This window comes from Cydia splendana, chromosome 13, assembly GCF_910591565.1.
Source record: "Cydia splendana chromosome 13, ilCydSple1.2, whole genome shotgun sequence".
NCBI classification, from domain to species: domain Eukaryota; kingdom Metazoa; phylum Arthropoda; class Insecta; order Lepidoptera; family Tortricidae; genus Cydia; species Cydia splendana.
Genome location: NC_085972.1, coordinates 211251 through 223783, shown reverse-complemented (window position 1 = coordinate 223783; position 12533 = coordinate 211251). Strand labels below are relative to the sequence as shown.

The 12533-nt window shown below is 39.1% G+C and overlaps 1 protein-coding gene across 1 annotated transcript; it reads left to right on the top strand.

Annotated features, from left to right (window-relative positions):
* On the top strand, positions 1-11138 carry LOC134795948 (probable ATP-dependent RNA helicase DDX56). The gene is made up of 10 exons (XM_063767839.1): positions 1-265; positions 373-597; positions 2595-2857; positions 7478-7738; positions 8329-8524; positions 8735-8884; positions 9031-9128; positions 9387-9528; positions 10021-10263; positions 10933-11138. The coding sequence occupies exons 1-10, from the start codon at positions 206-208 to the stop codon at positions 11005-11007; spliced, it is 1713 nt and encodes a 570-aa protein (XP_063623909.1). The 5' UTR covers positions 1-205; the 3' UTR covers positions 11008-11138.
* The last annotated feature ends 1395 nt before the right edge of the window (positions 11139-12533 follow it).

The window sequence follows — 12533 nt, the reverse complement described above, 5'->3', positions numbered from 1 at the left end:
CAATCAATGACGTTTCCACGTTCTTTTCGTTCGCGTGGCTCGCTCATTTTAATGGCGGAGCTTGATTTTACAGTGTCGGTTGATTAAAAATTTGCATTACTCAATCAATCAGTGGATTATTGTTGTTATTGAGTTGTAGTTTGCCATATTTGTACAAATTTAGCTACTATTTAGTGCATTTTATCGCGTTATTTTTAAAATTAACATGGGTGAAGAAAAGAAGGTTATGTTTCATGAAATGGAGCTGGACGACAGGATAATTAAGGTAAAACCATCAGCTTATTTGTTTAAGGTTACAAAGAAACGATATGTTGTATATTTTAGTCATTTGAGTAGCTTAGATTGTTGAAAATATGCAAAATTATTTTTTAGGCTATAGCGCAGTTAGCGTGGTCCGAGCCGACCTTGATTCAAGAAACTGCGATACCCCTGTTGTTGGAAGGAAAAGACGTCCTAATGCGTGCTCGAACGGGCTCTGGAAAGACGGCCGCTTTCACCATTCCTGTTATACAGAAGATCTTGCATCTTAATAATACCAGTAAACACCAGTGCATCCGGGCTTTAATTTTGTCACCAAGCAAGGAGCTTTGTGGGCAGGTGAGTTATTTTATAATAAAAAAAAACTAGCTATACATGACTCTTGCACATGTGAAATATAATCGGCGATTTAATTACATAACCACTAATTTTGATAAGGAATATATGAACAACTTACTACTGCCTGCGACTTCGTCTGTGTGGGATGATTATGATGATAAAAACTATTCTTCCTCATGCCTCAAACTATCTCCATAGAAAATTTCATCTAAATTGGTTCAGCGGTTTAAGCATGAAGGGGTAGTATCCAATTTCTCAGGCTTTAAACTATCTCCATACCAAATTTCATCTAAATCAGTTCAGAGGTTCAAGTGTGAAGGGGTGACAGACAGACAGACAGTTATTTTTTTAAGTTTAAGGATTGTCACTTGTAAAGTGTGATAGTTTTCTAAATCAACCATAAAATTAGTCACTTCTAATGTTATTATCTCCAAGAAACTAGGTAACAGTTTTATTCTGGATACAATAGATGGGTTGAAGTGGTATTGTTTTGTTATTTATTGTTCTGTAACTAACTCAACAGGTAGGAAGCCAGGTAAGGTCCTTCAAACATACCGTGCGGTGTCAAGTTTCCTAAGTACTATACCTATAGCAGGATATACTACTAATTTGATCTATGTTTATAAATATTAATTTTTATAATTAGCAATACCTATTTAAACCAAATCTTGTTTAGCTATAACATTACACTTCAATGGACGCAAATAAAATATAGAAAATGTCTGGGCATCTGTATTTGAGCATTAGTTAATTTCATTATTTGGTTAATGGCTTAAAAGACTTAAAACATTACCAATGAATTAATTTACTTAGAACTCCATGACTATTTAATTCAAACATGAAAAAAAAACATTTACTTCAAAAATGCTAAAAAATATAATGTAATTTTTTTCTGGCTTGTGGTAAGGGTTTATAATTTTTACCTGTTACCCACCCCCACCCTTAGCAAATGACTTTTCAATTATATTTGACTTGTGTGGGGGAGAGCTGGGTGGTGCAGTGGGTGTACTGGGTAATTATTACATTTACATGCACTTCTCATTTGTAAATCATCAGTGTGCTAGTGATCTCTGCTTTTAACAATCTTTTAACTTCATGGTGATTATTAATGTATTTAATTAAGCTGATTTTTAATTTCAGCTTACTTAACATCATGAACAGTGGGGATTTTTTATAAACACGGGTGAGTCTAAACTTTGATACATGTTTTATTAATGAGTTTTCTATCTTTTATTTGCGTTCACTGTACATAATGTTGTTTTAAATGAGTTAAAAGACTAAAATAACTGATGAAGCTAAAATATCCATAGATTTATTTTGATATTATAGTTATAGATTTCATCAGTATTACAAAAAAATTGAAATCTTTACAAGTTTGTAACTGCAATAATAATTTTTATTTGGCTAGAATTGCTATTTAACCAATCAGCAAAAAAATACTTACCTAACCTATAAACAAACGTAACATAACAAGTCATTGCACAGCAAAACATAATTCCGCTGTGGAAAATGAGGATTTTTTTTTGAAATAGATAGAAATAGAAATAGAAATAGAAATAGAAATAGTTTATTCGTGGCATAAAAAATTGGTAACAGACAAACGAGAAAAAAAGAAGAACGAAAATTAAAATTTACACTTAACATTACAACACATATCATTACATAACAGAACAAGTAAATAGCCACGAAATGGTCCCGACTCAGCATGGTGTTAGCCTTGATGGGCCAACGCTGGTCTTCCGTCGGGTCCATGGACGAGTGAATCACGGAAACGGATAGTACACAACATTTAAATAATGAACAGTGGCAAAAAAACAAACGAGTTGGAAATAAATAAATAACAGTAATTCATTAATATTATAAAATAATTACATTTTATGGAAATAAAATAAAAACCAAAAGAAATAATGGCGAAAGACTAAAATGTGAACGCGACCAATTGTGACATAAGTGTCGAGCAGTTGAGGTATTATAAAAAATATTTCTTTTAATTTCAGATTACATCAGTGATAGCAGACTTGACTCTCAAATGTGCGCGAGAAGTGCGATGTATAGACATCTCAGCCAATGGAGACATGCAGACACAGAAGGCGCTGCTTTCCGACAAGCCCGACATTGTTGTGGCGACCCCATCAAAAGCCTTGGCACACCTGAAGGCTGGCAACATGAGGTTGAAGGAGGACCTGGCGATGCTGGTGGTGGACGAGGCAGATTTGGTCTTCTCCTTTGGTTATGAAGACGAGATCAAGGAGTTGTTGGGGTAAATATGGTACACATTTTTTTACACTTAAAACATATTTTATTTGACCTCATGTGTTCCTAAAATGTTTATTTTTTTAGCAAGTTATACACAATTTCATTATTTCACATTATCGTGTATCATCATTGTGTTTTTGTGTTATTTCTTTTCAATTTTACAGGTTTTTTTGCTCTAGTTTATTTGTTTCATAAGTTTTTTGACTAATTCCTGTATGTGTATTATATAATATTGTATTAACCTAATGTGTTGTTTAAGTTTATAATGGTTATGCTTACTAATACAACAGGAACATGTATATAAAAACAGTGGGTCATGTACTAACAACTTGTACCTCTCGCATCGAATGATGGTCCGCCCCTATGACAGTTCATTTTCATATGGAGTAGTTGTCACATAAAATGTTTGTAGTCATTTTTTGGAAGATTAGCACATTAATATGTTTATAAAATGTATCTAACATTTGATTAATAACAATATGGTAAAACATATTTCTTCAATTGTTTTTTAAATTAACCTCAACCAAAAGAGGCTTGAATGAACTGTGTTAAGGACCATCATTAGACTGTAGAGGGTTATTGTCCTATTTACATATAGGGTAGGCACCAAATGAAGCACAAGAGAGAAGATCAGCCTTTCATGTGGGGCCACCTTATACTTGCAGTTGCAGTTCGCAACTATAAGGTATCTCCTAACATGTGGGGTCTCCCAGCTGCTCTGCAAAGGTATGCTGATAAGTTATTTAAGAACATATGGATGCCTTGCCTTCTTGATTTAATAATAACTTGTTTTCCTTAAATCAGTGTCAACGGCACAGGTTTTGTTTTATTCGTCAATAATCACAATCTTTTTAACTGTTAATCTTTAAAATGGGTTTCATTTTTCAGTGCTGGCTACTTAAGTAGTTTAATTCCATGGAATACTTGAGCGGTCAGAACTGCCATGTGGTATTTCGCTGGGAGACACCATATACATGCGATTGTAATTTTCCCATGAATATGGCTTTTCCCCCAGCGCGATGCCTGTAAGCATCCACCAGGAGAAATTACCAGAAAGTATAAGCTTTTATACAAAAAGTTCAGTTAAACAACGATAGTACATCTACTTCATGTACTTGTACATGAGAAGTGCGAAAAGTGGATTTCTCGGCGCGGGACACCTTTTAAATGAGAGTGCAGTTTTCCCACTTAAAAGGCTTCTCGCTACAGTGGAGTCCCATAACTCTATGATGGCGTTACCCAGTCTACATGTGGATTTCCGCTAGAAGACAATTTTGAGATGCAAATAGGGTGCAATCCTGATTGATTACACAAATACACATCTGTATTTCTTCACGCTGGTCATGAAGTCTGGCTGTGACCAGTTTGTTTTAATTCTTCAATCGCAATATGTTTCTTTTACATTTCAGCTATAAATAAGTTTGTCATATGAAAAAATAGATTACCCTAACAAGTCCCTATCCTAAAAATCCTGACTTTTCCTTGGACGGTAATTTCTCAAAAAAATACCCAGTATTATAGCTTACCTGTCCACCTCCTCTACCCGACTCCAAACTTTTGGCTAGCTTCTAGTGGTTAGTTGAGGTTTCTATAAACCCTGACATTCGCCAAGTCCCCCCGCAATCCTGAAGGACCAAAATCCTGACATGTCAAGGGAAATCTTACGTATGACAACCCTAGCTATATTTTTTTATTGCCAGCTAACACGTCTACATACAATGTTTGCTGGCGGCTTTGAAGCAGCGGATTCTTTCTTTGTAGCACTTTAAGAGCGATTTCTGAAGCCGATTCCCGAAGAAGCAGGGGCCCATTTTGAAAATGTGGATTTTCATTGCGGGAAATCTTTTAACTGAGAATTCTATTTTTCCCATTTAAAAGGCTTCTCGCCAATGCGATTTCCTGTTCTGCTGCCACGTTGGTTGTTGTCGCCTTCATCGGAAAAACATGGATTTTTCATCGCGGGAAATCTTTTAACTGAGAGTTGTATTTTCCCATGTAAAAGACTTCTCGCCACTGCGATTTCCTCTGCCACGTTGGTCGCAGTCGCCTTCAACGGAGATACATGGATATTTCGTTGCGGGAATCCTTATAACTGAGATTTCTCTTTTCCCATTTATAAGGCTTCTCACCAATGCGATATCCGAAATGCTACGTCGGTGTTCTTCATCGGAAAAGGGATTTTTTAATGCGGGAATCCTTTTAATTCAGACTTTAATGAACAGCGCAGGTACCTAGAGATGCAAGAATAGATATTTCAGTGGGGGAACCTTTTAATTGAGAATATACATATATCCCAACATCCCACTTAAAAGGCTTCTCACCACTGCGATATCCCGAACACCGCACCTTTAAAATAAACTTCTATTTCCCCATTTTTGTTTGCGTCATCCTAGCAGCGCAGGTGGAGATGAAAAATGAATATTTCAGTGGGGGAACCTTTTAATTGAGAATCTATATATATCCCACTTAAAAGGCTTTTCAGCACTGCGATATCCCGAACGCCGCTTCTAATTGCCTACATAAATTAAAGAATAAAGCTGCTGGGATACATTTCAAATTAACTTCTATTTCCAAATTTTTGTTTGCGTCATATTAAGAGTGCAGGACTGCAGGTATAGATGGAATAGATATTTCACTGGGAGAACCTTTTAATTGAGAGTAAATCTATATCCCACTTAAAAGGCTTTTCACCACTGCGATATCCCGAACGCCGCTGCTAAGTGTTTAATATGCCTGAATTAAAGAATAATGCTTCTGGGATACCTTTCAACTAAACTTATATTTTCCCATTTTTGTTTGCGTCATCCCAAAGTGCAGGTAGAGATGGAATGGATATTTCACTGGGGGAACCTTTTAATTGAGAGTAAATCTATATCCCACTTAAAAGGCTTCTCACCACTGCGATGTCCCGAACACCGCTGCTAAGTGCATCTATGCCAATTGGAGAACAGCTGCTGGGGGCAACGGGAGCGTAGGACTCGTACTGGGGGATACCTTTCAACTGCGACGTCCTTCTCTCCCATTTGAAAGGTTTCTCGCCACAGAGCGAGTCCTTTGACAGCGGAAGAAGCCAGGCCTTCGCTTTTTGGTGGGCAGTATTTACCTAAGAACTGTAAATATGTTACCAAAATGTTTTTTCCATTGATTTATCCTTTAATCATTGTTGTGATTTAATATGCTGTTCAGATGTCGCCTCTAGTCAATGTAGTATACGAAGGACTGGTTTCTTCCTGCGAAATGTAACCAATATATTATTTATAATCTTTTTAGGAGTTAAAATGAATCTGCAACAAATTCCTGAACGCTTGAAATCAAAACAAAATGTTGGGCGCCTGTAAGAATATTGTAGTGTGGAAGCTGGTAAAGCCGTCGATACGAGTCCTGCACTGGGAGGCACCATGCTCCAGCGGTTGTCTATATCCACGCAGGAGTATGGTTTCTCCCCCGGTGCGGAGGCTCGACACAAGAATAATAAGGGCTTTAGGAGCGGCTCTGGGGCAACGGTCAAGCAAAAGTTCGCAGGAGGAAACGGTCTTGTGTTGTAACTTTCTGATACCAAAGCGTTACGTAATAATTCTTAATAGGAACAACAACTGTGACAATGATAAATGCGCCAGTAGCGCATGAGCTTAGATGTCGTCCATGCGAGCTTTCACATCGAAATTAGTCTCCTACCTACTTCTTGTACAAAACTCCTGTTGTCTACTGTTTTGTGTATGTTGTTATTTTTACCTTATGACCGATTGTTATGTTAATTTTCAGGCTTGTGATGTTCTTTACTAAAATTCTGCATTTTAATTATTATTACTTATCTTGTGTCCGATTACACTTTTTTTGATACATATATTATGACAGTATTTTTTGACATTACTTGTACACTTGCATATTTTTGTTACTTGTCTGGTGTATTGGTATACTCCGTGTTGTAGATTAGGTCTTTATTCCCTTCACAAAGTGTGTACTGTATGACTTGATTTATTATTATGACTTATTCATGTGAATATTTTTTATTTACTTTATTATATTTTATTATTCTACTTTGTGTTTGTCAATTATGTATTTAGGAGTGGTTTATTTTTAGGTGTATTATCCAGTATTTTGATTATATTTAATGTGTGTCCTTTATTTGTTTTATATATGTATTTATTGACCCTACATATTTTTTGTGTTTTATGTACATTTTTAAAGTATATATCTTGAATTTGCGTTGTCTACGTTGTTATAATCCTTTTAAAATTTATTTTTTAAAGTACTTTTTTATTTTTATTTGTAAATACTGTATTATCTATTCATTGTGTTTATATTTCATATAACTTGTTTCCAGAATTTGATATTATTTTATGGTATTGTATATTAACACATAATATTAACTGTTTTATTTCAAATACAAGATAACTTTTACAGATTTCATAGTTATTATTGCCCGCCGCTTAGAAGACATTTGTAGTACATTTTGTTTCAAAAACATCAAATTGTGACATAAAATGTAATACTAATTTCAATTCAGCTATCGAAATTGACTTTTAAACGGCGGGCACCAGTTTCTTGCACTGTAACGTGCAATACTTATTGTTTCGCGCGAATATGTACCTACATTCTCAGGAACTAGCTTATCTATCCACAGACACCTGCCAAAGATCTACCAAGCGGTCCTGGCGTCCGCCACGCTCTCCGACGACGTGCTGAGCCTCAAGAAGATCGTGCTCCGCAACCCCGTCACCCTCAAGCTGGAGGAGCCGGAGCTGGCCGCCGGAGCTAAGCTGCAGCACTACCACGTGCACGCCGAGGAAGATGACAAGGCGGCCATATTGTATGCGCTGCTCAAGCTTAATTTGATTAGGGGGAAAAGTATCATCTTTGTGAGGACTGTGGATAGGTGTTATAAGTAAGTGTATTTTGTGTTTTTATCACCATTAATATGTTATATTCATAATAATGTACCACACTACCACATACTAGCTAAATAGTTCTCGCGGGCTAGTGTGCCCCATTTTAACAGCTTTGAGTGAATCGATCACAAATCAAGATTTATCTATCATAAAAACCGGGCAAGTGCGAGTCGGACTCGCGCACGAAGGGTTCCGTACCATAATGCAAAAAAAAAAAACAAAAAAAAAGCAAAAAAAAAACGGTCACCCATCCAAATACTGACCACTCCCGACGTTGCTTAACTTTGGTCAAAAATCACGTTTGTTGTATGGGAGCCCCATTTAAATCTTTATTTTATTCTGTTTTTAGTATTTGTTGTTATAGCGGCAACAGAAATACATCATCTGTGAAAATTTCAACTGTCTAGCTATCACGGTTCGTGAGATACAGCCTGGTGACAGACGGACGGACGGACGGACGGACGGACGGACGGACGGACGGACGGACGGACGGACGGACAGCGAAGTCTTAGTAATAGGGTCCCGTTTTACCCTTTGGGTACGGAACCCTAAAAATACGTTGCCTAACAATAACTAATCTCCGTAGGCTCAAACTATACCTAGAGCAGTTCAAGATCGGGTCGTGCGTGCTGAACTCGGAGCTGCCGGCCGCCGTGCGCTGTCTCTCCGTGGACCAGTTCAACCGCGGCCGGTACCAGATCATCGTGGCCTCCGACGAGAAGGCCTTGGAGAAGCCCGATGGAGGCATTCTGCCACTTGAAGAGAGGAAAACCAAGAAAAAGGTACATTTGTACTGATCACAAAAGTTAGAAGTGTCTTTCACAAAAGAAAGTGCAGAGGTCAGTTTACGTTAACTGCATGCCCTGTAGGTACGGTCGCTCCGCATGTATAGTTGTTATAAGACCCGGTTGACGAGAGTGATAAAACAGTAAAATGAATATAGTGTTAACGACTCTCGACTAGATTTTTCTAAATTGTCCTTTTTATTACAGCAAGCATCAAAGCGTCGTCGTGACAAAGAGTCGGGCGTGTCCCGCGGCATCGATTTCCAGCACGTGGCTAATGTCATCAACTTCGACTTCCCGCTCGACGTCGACTCCTACGTGCACCGAGCCGGCCGGACGGCACGAGGAAACGAATCGGTTAATATCATTATCATTACTAGATGTAACATGTCTCTTAATTGTCTGTAAATTTTTCAAAGTTATTGTTATTATATATTGTTAATAATAGTTCCTTCTCTAGTATTCAATCATTAAACAATAATTTATTGATTGTGTATTTGCAGGGCTCAGTGCTGTCCTTCGTGTCGATCCGCGAGAAGCCACTGATGGAGGCCGTGGAGGAACACCTCTCCGCTGGTGTCAAAGGGAAGAAAGTTCTACAGTGAGTGACAACTCTTATATTATTTCATAAGGCACAAACTTGAATGCTGAAGTTGGATTTTTAATCTTTGACTACACTACTTAGTTACATATTGTATAATATACGAGGCCGTATAATGTCATCTATCTTAATTGTTAATACGCCTAATGTATTTTTCATTATTTCGCCGTGTCATTTTATTGTTTATGAACTAAAAAGCTGTATAAGATTGACTGTTTGCTGAAATGATTAAAGCTAACCAGGTGCATGTGGTTATAGGAAATACGAGTTCGCGTTGGAGGAGGTGGAAGGTTTCCGGTACCGGTCGCGTGACGCCTGGCGAGCCGTGACGCGCATCGCGGTGCGCGAGGCGCGCCTCAAGGAGATCAAGCAGGAGCTCATCAACTGCAAGAAGCTGCAGGTGAGATGCTGTGGAAGGTGGATGTTGTTAGGCTGGCGTTTCATTAGTGTTGGCGTTTAGTCAGCATTATGGCAGATTAGATGCCAAAGCTCGGGAGGTGCTACATAAACTATTGATAAACAGCGGTACGAGTTTTATTGTTGTTGAATATTGTTAGTCAGCAGTTTTGTATCTTTTTTCTACCACATATTCAAACCTTCTAAGAAAAGAGCGTACTTCTATCTTAAAGCCCGGCAACGCACTAACAACACCTCCGGTGTCGCGGGTGTACATGGGCGTCGATAATCGCTTACCATCGGGCGATCCGTCCGCTCGTTCGCTCACTATATCATTAAAAAATACAGGGATATAAAATTTTCGGCACAATTCACAGGATGACACTCGAAGCGTCATAATCAATTTGATGAATGACTAATCTTCTCTCTGACTCCCCCCCCTCCCCCCCCTCCATAAACTCTTGGGGCCCCTTTACTGACGTCCCCTCTGCCCCAGGGCTACTTCTCGGACAACCCTCTCGAGCTGGCGGCCCTGAAGCGCGACCGGGCGCTGCACACGGTGCGCGCGCAGCCGCAGCTGGCGCACGTGCCGGAGTACCTGCTGCCCGCCGCGCTGCGCGCCCCGCCCGAGCCGGAGCCCGAGCCCGGCCGGGACGAGGACGCCGCCGCACCCGAGCCCGCGCCGCCCGCCAAGAGGAAAAGGGGCAACTTTGGGAGCGCCAAGAGGCTGAAGCACCAGGTAGGTTATCTGACCGATCGTAGCTCCCTCCGGCCGTTTCGTTCTAACGAAAAAGAGCCTCGCGAAATCTTAACTCCTTTTTCTTTCAAACGTAGATGTAGACCGGTAACGTGTCGGTGGGCCGAGCGCGGCACGAATATTCCTACATATTTTTTCTCTATACGAGTCTGAATTTAGAAAACGCCTCTAGACAAAATTAACAAACGGTATGTATGTATGTATGTAAACACTTTATTGTACATAAGACAGGTTAAGATACAATTAAAAGAAAGTATACAATGTACAAAGGCGAACTTATCCCTATAAGGGATCTCTTCCAGTCAACCTTTGAACAATTGAGAGTAAACAAATGAAAATGACAGACAAACGAACTCATGTACAGAAAAGTAAATTATTGTTCAATTATTACCCAAGTAAATAATTAAAACCTTTAACCTACATTCTAATATAAATACACATATATAATACATATTAATATAAATTCATACATAGAAATAAATATATACATAAACATAATTAAATAAAAATACTTAGTACTCAACCAGAACACAAGTCATTGGATAGCCATAGTTAGCAATTTAATCTTGAGTCACGGTCGGTCGGTTGAATCACGGTTTCACCATACTTCTCGGTTTATTTTACATTTGACCACTTCCGCTTTGTCGACAGGCGCGCCGAAGCAACCCCCTCCGCAGTTTCGCCGTCAGCGATATAAAGAAGACACCCGCCACCGGCGACACGTAACACCTCTACTACATTATTGTAATGTTTAAGACTACTTATATACGTAACATAAGTGTACCGCGATACGGGACTCTGTTTTACTGTGTTCCTTAAGATGTTAGCTTTGATGATGATTAAAACGCGTTAAGTTTAATTATGTGGTTTCATTTCTCATTTTATAAATACACATATAAGCTAGCCATACACGCACGGATTTACACACAAACACGAACTGATGTGCGATCCGGCGGACACATCCGTTACTCCGTTACCGCTCCGTTACCGCTCTCGGATCTGTCTGCTCCGTGTCCGATTCGTTGGGTTTGAGCACGGACAGCGGACAGACATCCGGCGGACAAATCTGTCATTTTCTCGCCATACATTGACGGATGTGTCCGCCGGACACATCTTTCAGCAAGATCTGACGGACAAATCCGTACGTGTGTGTATGACTAGCTATAAGAATTTTAATTAGTGATGTACCGACTATTGATTTGGCCGACTAGCCGACTAATCGGCGCTCGAATGGCCGATTAGTCGGCCGACTAGTCGGCTAGTCGGCCAGATCATTGGTTTCGTATAAGTTCAGGTGAAAAACAATAGTTTTGCTCCTTTGGTTGCGCTATTCATCATAATTTAGCTTGGCTAAAAGGTGTTCTCTACAGGTTCAAAGACCTATCACAAGAATCCTCGTTTAATGTCTGTCTTTAGTTCTTTTATTTTGCAATCATGAGCAGACCGTCAGTACAGCTTGTTAGAGGTATTTCCAAGGCTCTATTTTCCGTACGTAGTCGCCAGTTAAGAACCTATCCCCTGTGGTCAGCGCCTTTACGAGCAACGTGCCCTGACTGTCTCTAAATTTTGCAATAGCATTAATAGTTCCTCATGGCTCCACCATTAAAAGAAAAACAAAAACTGAATAATAATAAAAAAAAATACTATCGAACTTGCACATGAAATTACACGAGAATCAGTTGAGATCGACCTGTAGAGGAAAACACCATCCCACTAACATACGATAACGATCAAACGGTCAATTATATGAATAAAAGTGTTCGTATGCACCCTGAATAGGTATTTTAGTAAAATAAACATAAAACATATGCTAAATATTGTGTTGATTTCTTTTTTTTTCTGTGTTTCTTTCACTAATAAAGTACCGACTAATCTGCCATTTTTGCCGACTAGTCGCCGACTAATCGCCGACTACAAATGTGGCCGGATAGTCGGCTTTCCCGACTAGTCGGCGACTAGTCGGTACATCCCTAATTTTAATATATAATTAGCTAAAATTCTTCCTATTCTTAAGCTGTTCCATATCTGAATATAAATTGATCCTAAAGCGCAATTTACATCCAGATATGGAACAGCCTACGGTGTTGTACGGCTTACATTACAACCCATCGACATTCACATTTCATATGGTACAAACAGCAACACTCTTAACTGTCCATCGGTGGACCTTATTACAAAAGGCATAAGGTCCACCGATGGACAGTTAACCTTTTGGACGCCAATGACCGATATATCCGCACCGCAGGTTCAAC